The 14642-nt window shown below is 45.3% G+C and overlaps 2 protein-coding genes across 3 annotated transcripts; one reads left to right on the forward strand and one right to left on the reverse strand.

Moving 5' to 3' along the window:
* Positions 1-355: 355 nt before the first annotated feature.
* On the reverse strand, positions 356-9318 carry LOC135263664 (protein FAM53C-like). Of its 2 annotated transcripts, XM_064351957.1 has the most exons (8): positions 9286-9318; positions 9038-9105; positions 8122-8173; positions 7240-7279; positions 5962-6256; positions 5304-5361; positions 3072-3952; positions 356-1287 (listed from the first exon to the last, which is right to left on the reverse strand). In XM_064351957.1, exons 5-8 carry the CDS (start codon positions 6040-6042, stop codon positions 985-987), a joined length of 1323 nt encoding a protein of 440 aa, XP_064208027.1. In that variant the 5' UTR covers positions 6043-6256; positions 7240-7279; positions 8122-8173; positions 9038-9105; positions 9286-9318; the 3' UTR covers positions 356-984. The 2 variants fall into 2 exon arrangements, with proteins under 2 accessions (XP_064208027.1, XP_064208026.1); XM_064351956.1 differs by lacking the exon at positions 7240-7279 and having other exon boundaries at positions 9286-9304.
* A 2230-nt stretch (positions 9319-11548) lies between these two features.
* Positions 11549-14518, forward strand: zmat2 (zinc finger, matrin-type 2). Its single transcript, XM_064351962.1, has 6 exons — positions 11549-11643; positions 12184-12274; positions 12461-12584; positions 12927-13000; positions 13433-13578; positions 13783-14518. Exons 1-6 carry the CDS (start codon positions 11626-11628, stop codon positions 13924-13926), a joined length of 597 nt encoding a protein of 198 aa, XP_064208032.1. The 5' UTR covers positions 11549-11625; the 3' UTR covers positions 13927-14518.
* The last annotated feature ends 124 nt before the right edge of the window (positions 14519-14642 follow it).

A 14642-nucleotide genomic window follows, 5' to 3' on the forward strand; every position in this document is an offset into this window, starting at 1 on the left:
AAACATATCTAAAAGACAGCAATAACTCGCCAAGTCTCCCAGCTGATATCTTCACACACACAAAATAACTTGTTTTAAACAAATCATCGCTGTACAATACAATATTACATTGTGCCCTTCAAAATACAACTGCAACATGTCTAAATTTTCCAACACAGTGCATCAATCATCCAGTTTCATCTTTTTTTTTCCAGAATTTTGAGTTGTATAGACTTGAATAGTATTATGAAAACAACTGAAGAGTAAAATATAACTTAAAAAAACAGCTACATATTTCATTTGTAGTAGTATTGATTCAGTAGAAAAAAATCTGGTGTGTTGTTAAGGCTTATGCTTCAAATGGATTTCGATGAGATGGCAGAAATAACTGCAGAGAAAAAAGTGCAATGATATACTGCCGTTTTGTTTAAAAAAAAAAAAAGGAAACAAAAAAAAAACACTGAACTCATTTACCATCCAAGAAAGAACTTTCTTACTGCCGAGAAAGGACACGACACGGAGAAGAGGAAATAGAATGCCAGTGACCAGTTGCATGAAGCCACCCAAGTCGTCTCCAGTTTCCCTCGTCCGCCTTAGTGTTCCCTAGACAACCCACCCCTGACCCCCCGCCCCCCCGACCCCCCCACCATGGTGTGGGAACAGCTGTGCTGTCCCGCGCTCACGTTATGTAACACTTATGGGTCTTTTAGCAACTGATCTCAGGTCCTGGAATGTCATCCACTGGCGGGACTGTGTCCGTGGCTACCTGCAGTAATTAATTCTCATAGTTTTTATTATTATGATGACGTTTATTGTAATTATTATTATAATTATCCATGTTGATGATGTGGACGCGTCCCTGCTGGGGACCCCCGGGAGGGCAGCTGTGTTCCTGAGAGCCACTCCTGTAGGGGCTGCAGGGCAGGGGGGTGGGGGGCAGTGGGGGGTCGCTGAATGCTGGCAATGGATGGGGGAATAGGATTCCCAGTTATTCTTTTTTTTTAATCAATTCTCCTCTATGAGGGTCAAGTCCAGTTCTGTACAATCCCTCTCGAAGACACTCTGCTGACCCCCCTCGCCGTCGCTCTTCGACTCTCTTTCTTCCTCCTCCTCTTCATCATCCTCCTCCTCCTCTTCCTCCTCCTCCTCACTCTCGCTCAGGGGTCCGATGCTGGACCTCCCCAGCCCCTCCGCGGGGGAAACGGAGCCCCGGAAGTCTCCCAAAAAGGGCTCCAGGCCCATGAACACGTCTCCCCCGCAGCCCAGACGGCCCCTCTCCAGCCAGCTCAGGGCCTCCCCACTGCGGGTCTGCAGGGAGGAGGGGGGGAGAGAGAGAGAGAGGGAGGAGAGAGAGAGAGAGAGGGAGGAGGAGAGAGAGGGAGAGACAATAGTATAAATTGTAAGTATAAAGTACAATTTAAACAATTAAATAAAACAATTAAATAAAAAAATAAAAGACATTCTTTAATGTTGTCGTTTGCTCTTTATTTTAAAGAAGGTATCAGTTCAGGTACTGTTTAGGCACCGGCCAAAGTATTGTTTTAGCATCGATATCGGCAAAATATAAACAATACCCTTCCCTAGATATCCGTGGCTTCTAGATTTGAAGTTCTCGTTGCATTCTGATGCAACAATCACTGCTCGCTACAACCTACTCTTCAAAGAGTTAAAGTAATGGACTAATAATAGCAGTTCACATACAGCCCTCCTCCATGTGACACATGGTCCTTTTCCGCTCACCACCACATTCATATCCAGACGTGCAATAATGCACTGAATGAGAGCACGCACGAAGCCACAAAAACACGTCTGGTACAAACTTCATCGCACAACCGCAGGAAAGAGCAGACAAAGATCTAGTTTCCTCTGTGTGCCACATGTAGGCCTACACAGCATGTTAATGCAACCACAGTTAACAGACATAAAGGTGATGCATGCTAGCCGTTTGCACGCATGTATGCACACACACACACCCATGCACCCACACACAGCCTTCATAGTACCAATATAAGAGTCAGCCTTTGTTTCCCACAGTGGAAGGTACTGGCAGAAAGCTGGATTCAAACACAGCTAACAGCCCCTGTACACATATATATGGTGAACAGGCACCAGCTATGTTTGACCAACATTAGGAAACTGAAACTTATGGCCACAAGCACTGTTGAGCCAGAGATTGCTAATGCTAATGCTAATGGTAAAACAGGGAAAATGGCTGACTATCTTCCCTCAGGATTCTACACACTATGTTGGCACAGGGACTCGTGGTGTGGCTGTGCTCTTCTGTGAGGTGAAACGCTGGACACGGGAGCCATGTCGTATGCTGCATCGCTCAAACTGGCTGCCAGGAGACTAGCCTGTTCTGCCTCTGGTCCAAAGGCCCTTTCTGTGGGAGTCTCTTACTCACACATACTCACTCACTGCCTCACTCAGTCACTAATTTATTCTTTCTGAATGAAGCACTGAATGAACTGCGGGAGCTACTGAGTGAGGCAGCGAGTGAATGTGAGACTGAGTGAGTGAGTGAATGTGAGACTGAGTGAGCGAGTGAATGTGAGACTGAGTGAGCGAGTGAATGTGAGACTGAGTGAGCGAGTGAATGTGAGACTGAGTGAGTGAGTGAATGTGAGACTGAGTGAGCGAGTGAATGTGAGACTGAGTGAGCGAGTGAATGTGAGACTGAGTGAGCGAGTGAATGTGAGACTGAGTGAGCGAGTGAATGTGAGACTGAGTGAGCGAGTGAATGTGAGACTGAGTGAGCGAGTGAATGTGAGACTGAGTGAGCGAGTAGTGAAATGTGAGACTGAGTGAGCGAGTGAATGTGAGACTGAGTGAGCGAGTGAATGTGAGACTGAGTGAGCGAGTGAATGTGAGACTGAGTGAGCGAGTGAATGTGAGACTGAGTGAGCGAGTGAATGTGAGACTGAGTGAGCGAGTGAATGTGAGACTGAGTGAGTGAGTGAATGTGAGACTGAGTGAGTGAGTGAATGTGAGACTTATTGCCTTCCTTCCATGACAGCAGAGATGTACCTAAATAAAGTCCCTAGTTGGAAATGCCTTCCTCTCCATCCCCCCCCCCCTCCTCTCAGCCCCACCTGGGTCATCTTGATAAAGTCGAGGCCGGGCCGTGCGCGGGGCAGGGTGTCCGGGTCGCGACGGCGCTTCAGGCCCGGTTTCCGCAGCAGCAGGTCGCAGGGTTGCGAGTGACAGCGCGGGAGCTGCAGGGGCGTGGCCCGGCGCAGCGAGGACGGCGTGCTGCAGGCTGAGGACGGCGACGGCGGCACTGCCACGGGCGGGGCCCAGGGCTGCGGCGGCGCGGGGGGCGGCGGCGGGGGCAGGAAGTGGGCGGCAGCCTCCCGTATGTGCACGGGCGACAGCGAGAAGCGCCGGTGGGGGTGGTGCGGTGGCGGGCGCAGCGGGGAAGGGGAGGAGGAGCAGGAGGAGGAGGAGGGGGCGGGGAAGAAGCAGCAGCAGCCCCCCCCGCCCCCGCCCACCGCGCCCACGTCTGGCGGGTCCCAGGGGAAGGCCCAGGGGAGGGGAGACTCCGGGGAGAGCGCCAGGCTGCAGAAGGTGGGGCTGGAGGAGGACTGGCCCGACGAGTTGAGGGAGGAGCTCGGGGGGGCGCCCCGCAGCGGGCAGGACCCCCCCGCCCCGCCCCCGCTGTGGCATCGGCGCTTCACCGGGGTCCAGATCCGGGACGCGCTGGGCCGCCAAGTGTAGCGGCACCGGGACAGGTCCTCCGGAACCGACAGCGAGCGGCAGTGGCGTTTGGGGGGCGGCGGTGGGGGAGGGGGTGCCCCGGGGAGAGACAGGTTCGTCGCCGAGGTGCTGGGGACCAGGGCCCGGTCCGGGGCATCCCCCTCGGGGAAGGGCAGCGCGGGGGGGCCCAGGGGGACCGGCCCGGGGGGGAAGCTGGAACTTAGCACCCCCTGGAGGCTGGGCTTGGAAGGAGGGCACAGCTGCCAATAGCTACTCTCTGTGGAGACAGAGCAAGACACCATTTCAGCCATACTCACTCCCAGGAAAATAGGGTTCTTTGGCTTGTCTCCATAGGGAAATCTTTTTTAGTTCCTTGTAGAACACTCTATGCTTGATGGGGAAAAAGTGAAAGCTCCAAGATTGTCACACAAAATGGCTCAAAGTACCACTGAACTAGACAGGGTTCCTCTATGGAGACACAGGAGTTTTTTGGAACCCTTTCTTCTGAGAGTGCAGTATAAGAGTAAGAGTCATGGGAGTAAACTGTGAAAAGTAGAGGGAGCTGTAGCAAAGCCAAGACCCATGTCTTCCTTATCCCTCCAAAGGCACCATACGGAACAATCCTCTAAATGAAACACAGTCACTTCCCGGGGTAAAATGAACCGTTCAGTGGTCAAATTTAAACGTTACTAAATAGTCGCCGTGACCGCGCAGTTTGACGGCCGCGGTCTTCAGCGGTGAAGCCGCTCCCTCAGTCAGACGGACGGAGGGGCGTAGCCGCTTCCTCCGACCGCTGCCGAAAATTCCTGCCTCAGACGGACGGAATCGGCGCTTTTGGGTCGATCGCGGGGGGAGATATAAAGTTGACTTGTGACCGCAGAGTTCAAGGTTCAGATCCCAGGTGGCGCTCAGCTGTGCCCTGGAGCAAAGCACTAGACCTCAACTGGTACAGGACATATATCTTGGAAAATATGTGCGCTATGCAAGTCACCTTGGAAAGCAAAAAAAAAAAAAAAAAAAAAAGCCCAACTGAACTGCTGCAGAGTTTCACAGACCAGCTGAGGTAGGAGCTGTCTTAGTGTGAGAGTGAAGAAGGATGGTGTGGCTTTACACTGCTGCACTGTGCAGGGGGTTCGGGGGAGGGGGGGCGGGGGGGGGCTCCTTTAAAGGTCGGTTAAAGGTCAAAAGATGAGTAATGAGATAAACCTGAAACATCAGTGCACCTCCTCCGCACCCCCCTGAGGGTCCTGGCTTGTTTAGCCCCTGTGAGACCCCACCTCAGCTTGTACCACAGGGGTGGTGCATTATCAGCCAAGACCAGGCTGCGCTAGCACGTTAGCACGTTAGCAATAACTCACACAGAAGAGTTAGGGTGGGGGCAGGGACAACCAAGTTACTGGAAACCCAGAGAGGGACCAGCATGCAGGGGCAGCAGTGTGGAGTGACTGTTAAAGAGCTGCAATTTCAAACTGGTATTTGCCAGTTCAGATCCGGGAAGAGGTATTGCTAGTGACGTCTTATGATGCTTAATCTGAACCCTGTTAGGAAATAACCAGCCATATGTATAGAGAATGTGCGGTGACAGGGCGGAAGAAAACGGCTGTGTTTGAGTCACCGTGGAAACTAACCTGGCATCAATCCATATGTAGGCCAGCAGATTCCAGGACTGGGTGGCTCTGGCAGAGGCTGAAAGACAGGCATTCAATGGGCGGACAAAAAAAAACAAAAAAACAAAAAAAAACGGGTCATTACCTCAGACCTAACTCCTTTTTTAACCTTTATTTTACCACATGGGTCAAATGAGAACTGAATTCTCTTTTACAGTAAGGACCTGGGAGCCTACACAGTTAGAAACTGTGACAACAAACCTTAGTTGGGGGTGATTGGGTGACAAATCTATGCAGGCAGTGATTGGGTTACAAACCTGCAGTACGCAAGCGGTGATTGGGTTACAAACCTACAGTATGTAGGCGGTGATTGGGTGACAATCCTATGTAGGGGGTGACTGAGTGACAACCTGATGCAGGAAGTTATTGGGTGACAAACCAATGCTATTGGTGACTGACTGACATTCACAAAGTGACACCTTCATTTGACCTTAACCTGGGACCAGCACCCCAATGCACTAATTGAGGAAAAGCTACTAGTAGGGCCGGCAGTTCACTTTAAACACAGACACCTAGTACACAAACATCTGAAAGAAACATGTAAAAAGCTGCAAACGTGAACAACCAGAAGAGTAATCGGTCATTAACGAAGACAGACGCACAGGCAGGAAATGCTCACCAGGTAAAGAGAGAAGGACCCGAGGTGGGCGTGGCCGTTGAGACTCTGTTTCCGCAGTTGTTCGGTGATGAGCGTTACCATGGCAAGGCGACGAAGAGCTGGGGAGGAGGGGGGTGGGGGAGGCGGAGGGGACGGGGAGAGAGAAGGGGAGGGGGAGGGGGAGGGAGGGGAGCGTGCGTCCGTCTGTCCGTCCGGCTGCGAGCGCCACACTGGCTCGGTCTCCTGCAGTCCCCCACTAGGGTAGGCCACCTCGCCCGCCCTTAGAGAGAATCGAGCACTCCCATCATCACCTCATCTGTGGAAGAATTAGACAGAGGAATAATCCCCAAGTGTGAGAGAATCACACACACTAGAAGCAATTATAATTTCTATATTATTATTATTGTTATTATCATCATTATCCTACAGCTATTGTATTTGTCATTCACTAGATTCTTCTGATAATAATAATTGTATTATTATTATTATAGCACTTATTATTATAACACAGAAATTGTCTCCTTGTTTGTCATGCACAGTAATAACCATCTTATGTTTGAAAGAGATCTCATCCTTTCTGTGAGAGAATTAGACACAGTAATTATCATATTATCTGTGAGAATTAAATACCTGGCAATAATTTTAAAAAAGCAGACAGTAATAATCACCTTGCCTATGAGAGAATGGAAGATGCAGTGCATCAACTAATCGGGGCTGCCATTCATCTGCAATGGTGATTATTACTGCCTGTCATTCTCCAGATGGAAGTGATTATTACAGCATCTGTAATTCTCATTCTCATCATCTGTGAGAATCACAGGCATGGTATTTTTCCATTCATCTGTGAGAATTACAGAAGCAGTAACAATCACCACGGTGTGATCATAATGCAGTAACAATCACCTGGTCACAGAATCACAGATGCAGAATCGCATTGCCTAGGTAATTAAACACAGCAATTATGTTAATTGTCTTCTCTTTCTGACACTCCTTGATATTGGTGGTCCTAAAGCCAGGTAAAGGTTATTTACCTGGCCTGGAGAATTCCAAGCTCACAGCTTATTTATATATTTATTCATTTATTTGTTTGACAGGGGCATTGGGTAGGCACTTGGCTGTCCCAGAATTAGCCATCAGGGGAAGGACTAGACTTGTAAGACACTGGTCCCACCCCCAATGTTCCAGTGCTAAGTGCTACCACATGTCCACACATTTGGACCTGCTGATCACCTACAAGTCCTAAAGCTGACTCCCACACCTCCCTCTGCTGCCAGAGACCCCACGCTCTCTCTCACTCACCTGTGAAAACATGCGCTGGGGCCAAAGGCTAACCTAAACACTGGGGAAAGTCCTTTTTCAGTGAAAAGGAATGCATCAAAGATCTCTTAACATATAACGGTCTTCACTTTGCGCTATGCAATGGAAAGGGTGGCTGAATTCAATCTAACCTCTGTGCTTTGACAATAACTTCCTGGCAAAATTTCATTTTACTGTTGCAGTTGTTATTGCTTTTTTAAGCGACTGTTTATTTTTGAAACCACTTTTGCAGCCACAATGTTGTCTTTGACATGCAAGAAAATGTTTAAAGTTTAACCCAATCCCAATTAATATTTTGGTTAAACGGAATCTGGACAAAGGCACCCGTTTTATGCCAAGGCAAACTAATTTATTGGAACTGGCCGGACATTATAGCTACAAAAAAATGTGTGCCTCTGAAAATCAATATGTCCGGGTGTTAAGGTGAAACTACCAGCAAAAACCATATCCAACCTTTGCTCTGTTCTCGGGTCTATGGAATGTACGGAAGGCAGCTGTCAGCGATAAAACACTAAGCTGAGTCCACAAAGACAAAAACTCCGCTTCACGCACACTAGTCTGCCTCAACTATAAAGCAAGCTACTGTGGTGTGGTGTCAGCCAACTTGCAGCTGGAGATCTACGGCTTATAAAAACTCGGTGACATCACCGTGTCTCAACCCTGCGCCATGTGACAAAACTGTTAAGATTTAAAACTGCTTCCCTCCAATTATTATCAGTGGATAGCGCTAGCCAAGAATCAGATATTAATGCAGACTAAAGACAGTATTAATTCAACTCCCACTTAAATAAGATAACATATTAACGTATCGTGGCAAGCTACTTGTTTTACGCCACAGTTCTGACCTAAGAAAATATCACTTACCGAGACTGACCGCTTGAACCAAAGTGGAATCCTGTTCCTCTCGCCCGTTGCCCTAGAAACGAAGGGGGAAAAGAGGGATGAAGAGAAATATGGGAGGGGTGGAGGTGTGTGTAAGGTTTAGGAATTTAGATGTTTGCAATCTAGCAAAGGATAACCTAAATGTGAAACCAACGAAATGTATTACCAGTAGCTGACTAGCTAGCTGGCGCTAGCCACTGAGTTAATGTCAATAACGTGCTATTTATAGCCGGGCGCCTTACTGTACGCATTAGCCATCTATGTCTAACATAATATAACTGGCTAGATATCCATGGCATAAGGCATAGTATATTTAGCCATACGGGCAGCGAGCTAGCTCACTGGCTAACGTCAAATTAACATTTATTCAATGTTACCACTTAGATACTTAGCCAGAATAAATCCATACAGTTTTCCTTAATAAGCAAACGAGGTTTGCAATATTGTGCATAATAAAATGCAGCGCGATGGTTAGCAGGAAAGGCTTAGACTGTATAGCTAAAGCTAACGCGACAAAATGAATAACAGGCGGCATACAGTATGCGTCCACATGCCCAAGAGTAATAAATAATATTACCTATTCCGTGTCGTTTCGCATTGTCTACTACAAGGTAGATAGCTTGCATAAGCTATATGACCATTTACCCAGCTAACATCACCTAGCTGGCTAACCATAACACCCGTATTAGAATTGACATTCAAAACGAATGGGCAAGCTAGCTGGCTAACGGTACACAACTGTTACAATCAGCATCATTCAACGACATAAACGCGAGTAAAAATAAGCGATATATGCTGTTAAATCGGCAGCTAGATAGCTAGACGTGTTTCAATTAATTTATTAATTTTTCAGTTATTTGTGTTATCGTCAGTATTTCTGCAAGCTCGTGCTACCTACCCGACGAGTCTCCTTAGCAACCACGAGCTGCGCAGGGCTCTTCCAGGCCGTGCAACTGTGCTTAAATACTAGAGAGGGATAAACCAATTGGAGGTGAATATGTCTAGTTTGCTAGCCACAACAAGGATTTTTGATGTTATAACTCATTAACTGCAAAGCATGCTCGCAAACCTATATATGACTAGATATCTGTTACAAATTATGATGTGAAATTTTCTTTTCTAATTCAATAGATAATTTAATCTTACTGGTTGCTGGCTGGCGAGACAGAATGCACACCATCGCCCATAAAAAGAAAAAAAAAACATTCACACGCCCTTAAGCGATAGGGGATTCATAAAAAACATTGGCGGGCGAGGGGGATTATTAAGCGACATTCTGGTAAACAATTTAAAACCATATATTTTATGTCGTAAATGTCGTATTCACTGGCACACATATAAATAAATCGTTAGTTATATCAATTAGTTTCCACATCAATAGCCACGATTTTCAAAAAATATCAATGAAATAGAACGCATGTCTCTGCTATGGGAAAATAATTCGGTCACTGAACCGCATCGCTATTTGAGCCTAACAACAATTTAGGAACGATGGGAAGTGTAGTTTCCAAATTACACTAACACTGGGTAGTTTATCGTCCAAAAAACGAACGAGATTAATACGCTATCCAAAGCAACCCATGGCAATATGTGTGACAATATGTGAATATTAATACTGGCCTAGTATTATTGATTCTGCAGATGACTGCTTAAACCGTTGAAGAGTAGGTTTTCTGGAATGTTTTTTATTTATTTACTCTTTAGAAGTCAGTGTTCTAGAACCCAATTGCTTTCAGTTACCTGTAGTGATTGTAACATCAGCACTAGAATGTTCAGTTAAGAACATTATAATCACATATTTGTGATCTAGCACCTTAAAGTGTTAAAAATGACCTTTGATGTATGAATTTTAATCACACTGACCAAGACCTAAGTTTTGGTGCAACCACATCTGACTCTTACTTTAGGTGGCAATGATTGCCTAGTAACATTGTGTTGTTTAATGAGTTTTTTAAAATGTTTTTCAAAATGTCAAGTCAGTGTTCTAGAACTCAATTTCTTTCTATTACCAGTAGTGTTACATCAGAATTATAATGTTCAGTGAAGTACATTCTAATCACATACTGTATTGTTTGTGTGTTACACCTTAAAATAAAGCTGGTGCCAAAATGATAAACATTTTATATACAAAAATTTTTTATTTTTTATTTTTACATGTAACCCTAATATATGCCATGTACATATAGTCCAAGCATTGGCGTAGATTCCGGAGGACGCAGGGGATACGTCCCCCTCAATATTTAGAACACGTGCATTTGCCCCCCCCCCCCCCCCCCCCCCAATAAAAACTGAATTTTGTGTTTTCCTTTACGTAAATAAAGACATTTCCACCATAAATTGCTGCAAAAACGGCACAAATTGGTGCATAAAAATTCACCAGAATGCAGGAAATGAAGTGTTTGACACTCAAAATCTCCTGGGGGAGGATCCCCAGAACCCCCGTTAATGTGTCCCCCCCCCCAATGTTCAAACAAAACCTACGCCACTGAGCCCAAGTTTATTAAAAACAAAAAGGTTTATTCATGCTGAGAACAGGCACAGCGCTGGTGCCCTGAACTGTCATATTACATGTTCCTGTGTAGGATCCTTTACACATTGCATCGCTAACTCACTTGTCTCCAAATGGCCACACAAAGGAGTACAGGATCTTGTAAAACAATAAATAACATCTCTGCTGGTGCAAGAGCTGTGAAACACACTGCGCTCACAGCTGGCCTGATTGGGGACCACCCCAGCAGAAGCCAAACATTGTAGTATTACAGATTCGTAACAGACCCAGGGGCTGACCCCATATTCTTAACACTGCACGTCTATCTCACTCTCACTGAAGCCAGAACATTCCAAGTTGCATGTATCATCAGCAGCCAATGACAATGCTGTAGCAATGGATGTTCTGTACTGTAATATAGTGACCGAACGGCCTGTTACGAACTGTTATTACCTGCAGTTATGAAAACAGAAAGAATTTATGAACGTTTTAAATGGAATCTGATGTAATAACATTATATATAAGACTACATACACTATTGAAGACTGAAGATTTAACAATTCAGAAAGCATTACGGCCCTTCCTATTCCCACGCCCTAGCACTCTTTTCTTATGTCATTTCTTTAGGATTGTTATAGCATGCTTTGTGGTTTTATTTGAATGTTAATTGTGTGAATATATGATTTGGGTTCTTTGTTGGCAAGTTGCATATAGTTCTTTAATGAAAATTACAGACCAGAAAATTTCTGGTCTTGGAATGTTTTTTAGACTGGTCTGACACTGCTGCTCGCAAAACTTAACTTAAAGTCACACTTAAAATAAAAGAAATAATAATAATAATATATTATTGTTATTATTATTATTATTATTATTATTATTATTATTCATGAGTATGTCCTGAAAACATCCACCAGTAGGTGGGGTGGAGGTATTTAGCCTTGCACTACAACTACAATTCACGTTACGTCAAAAAGGTGCGACAAGTATATTACGACAAGATGGCGTCGGGTAGTGGGGTAAGTATTGAGTGTTGTTATTGTTTTAACAGCAATACGTGCATTTGATTAGCGTTTTGAAGACAAACGTTTGGTATTCACATTTCATTTCAACGCAGGCTAATTTTCACAGTATGAAAAATAAAGTGCTGTTAGTGTGATTACCTATTCTTCGAAGGGCTGTGTGTGGTCCGCGTAATTTTGAATTAGCACGCTAACGTTAGCTAGCTTGCTTTTTTGTGTTGAGTTGCGAGTGAGAGGGATGTCCGCTTCGATTCTGTGCATGGCATTGCATCGGTTTATTTTCGGAAAACGCATTTCACAACGTCTGCTAAACATGTACCCGCGAACTTAATGTACAGTCAGCCAGCTAGCTAGACAGTAGTAACCTGTCTATGCGTGTTGCCGACTCTCAGATGTGAGTACTGCAAGCTAGCAAAGATAGTGAGGTAATTATAACTAGGCTAACGCTACCTTACAATACATGCTGTAATATTTGAGGCATCGCTTGCCGGCTGAATATTCAGAGTTAAAACTAACAAGAATTTTGTTTTCATGAAGGCAAAGAATGACTTTCGCAGAAAGTGGGACAAAGATGAGTACGAAGAACTGGCACAGAAGCGACTCACAGAGGAGAGGGAGAAGAAAGATGGTGAGTCTGAAATGTTTTGAACTAAACGCCCGATCTCGTGGATCATGGCATGTTTTTTTTAAGGCTTTGTAGTTGCAGAAATATATATGTATATTAATTGATTTGTCATAAACAGGACAGAGCTCATTTCAATGTGCTGCGTGTTTGATCACCATCATCATCATCATCATGTTCTTCCTCCTCCAGGCAAACCCACTCCCCCCGTCAAGCGGGAGCTCCTGCGGCACAGGGACTACAAAGTGGATCTGGAGTCCAAACTGGGGAAGACCATCGTCATCACCAAGACCACTCCTCAGGCGGAGATGGGCGGGTGAGTGTGTGCGATCACTCCCCACTTATTCTCAAATTCCCCCTGTGGTGCCCTGAGCATGATTCAGAAATATTTTCCTTCTGGACACATTTTCTGGTTATAAAACTAACTGGACCAAGTCTATTATTATGCCACTCCAATGCCATGTTAGTATGTTTACCATTGCTACTCTCCTTACTCTCTAAGTTCTTTAAACTGTTTTGTTGTGCCTTACTGCTCATCTCTAATATGAATTTTTTTCAATAAATAATAAACCATAGAATGTGTATTTAGTTATTTGAATTCATTTACAACGGTTTATGATTTTGACATTGATGACTTTCTAATTGTGTGTGTATTCAGGTACTACTGCAATGTGTGTGATTGTGTTGTGAAGGATTCCATCAACTTTTTGGACCACATCAATGGGAAAAAACGTGAGTATAGGGCGGTATTGAGTAAGCAGGAGTGATGGTGTATAGAGTATATCTTTAAGCCTTTAAGGCGCAGGTTTTTAAACTTTTTAATATCGGGACCCAAATTAAGAATAATTTTTAGTATTGGGACCCAAACCTTTCAGAGACCAGTCAAATACACATACTAGCATAGCCTAGCAAACTACTTATTCTGGGACCCACTGCATAATATCCCATAGTTTTAAAAATGCTCTTTAAGGTGTAAGATCACAAATACCTTATTAGAATATTCTTAACTGAACATTCTAATGCTGGTGTCACAATCACTGCTGGTAACTGAAAGCAGTGGTGTGTCAGAACAGTGACTTAGAGTTTTTGAAAAAAACATTTTTAAAAATTACTCTGCTTAGGGATAAAGTAACCCCTGCCCTCTCCCCTCCCCTCCACCTTCAGACCAGAGAAACTTGGGTATGTCCATGCGCGTGGAGCGCTCCTCGCTGGACCAGGTGAAGAAACGCTTTGAGGTCAACAAGAAGAAGATGGAGGAGAAGCAGAAGGAGTACGACTTCGAAGAGCGCATGAAGGAGCTTAGGGAAGAGGTGACTGCCAGGGGCTGAATTAGCCCAGTTTCACCATGTTCACTGAAGCCAACGGACTCCATACATTACGCATAGGGGATAATAAGTATTGTGGTCTCACTGAATGTTGTTCAGCCAAGAGGTGGCTAATTCAACAGGTTACTTCTGAATTGTTATCATCCACTCCTCTGCAATGTGTCTGAATTTTTATTCATTTTTTCCCAGGAGGAGAAAGCAAAGGCGTACAAGAAGGAGAAGCAGAAAGAGAAGAAGAGGAAGGCCGAGGAGGACCTGAATTTGGAGGAAGACGACGAGATGGCTGCTGTGATGGGATTCTCAGGGTTCGGCTCTTCTAAGAAGAGTCACTGACACTCTGTCGCCCTCCTCAGGGCTGGGGGACCTGTGCCCAGCACGCTAACCTCCCTGCCCCCTGTACATTTAGTCACAGAGAGGAGCGCTCGCTCGCAGTAGTAGCCAGTCGTTGCCACAGGAGCCTCAAATGCCAAAAATTTGACCCCGATCCCAGTTGTTGCTGTTACCGTTCCGGACTCTAACAGAAGCTCACACGCGCGTAGGTGGAGGTAACAGCTAAGGTATTGACAGGGTTACTTGAGTTTTCTTTTTCACCTGAGTTGGTCACCTGTGCTATTGTGTTTATTTTTAATTTTTTTAATTTTTTTGTATTTATGTCCACATTCCAATCAGACCAGCCAGCAGACCTGTGGACAGGGCCTTTAACAGACACGTTTCATCTGACCAGCCGAGCGAGAATGTGGCACAGTTAAGTGATCACTGCCTGCCTGTAAGATCCCGGTTATGCTTTTGAGTCCCCGCCCCCACAGGATCAGTCACCCTTCGCCTGCGTATTCCATCAATAGCACATGACCATGTTAACCACAAGTAATTGCACAGGAAAGCTTTCTGGAAATTAAAGTTTCAAATAATAAATTGTCAAAATTTTCACCTGTGTAACTGAAGTCAGTGACCAGAACAGTGATTACATGCACATAAACCAGTAACAAAAAAGGCCATTGGATCCTACTGATATTCAGGTTCATTGTGGCTAATTGTTGCGAAACCCCTAG

The sequence above is a fragment of the Anguilla rostrata genome, chromosome 9 (genome assembly GCF_018555375.3).
Source record: "Anguilla rostrata isolate EN2019 chromosome 9, ASM1855537v3, whole genome shotgun sequence".
Lineage (NCBI taxonomy): Eukaryota > Metazoa > Chordata > Actinopteri > Anguilliformes > Anguillidae > Anguilla > Anguilla rostrata.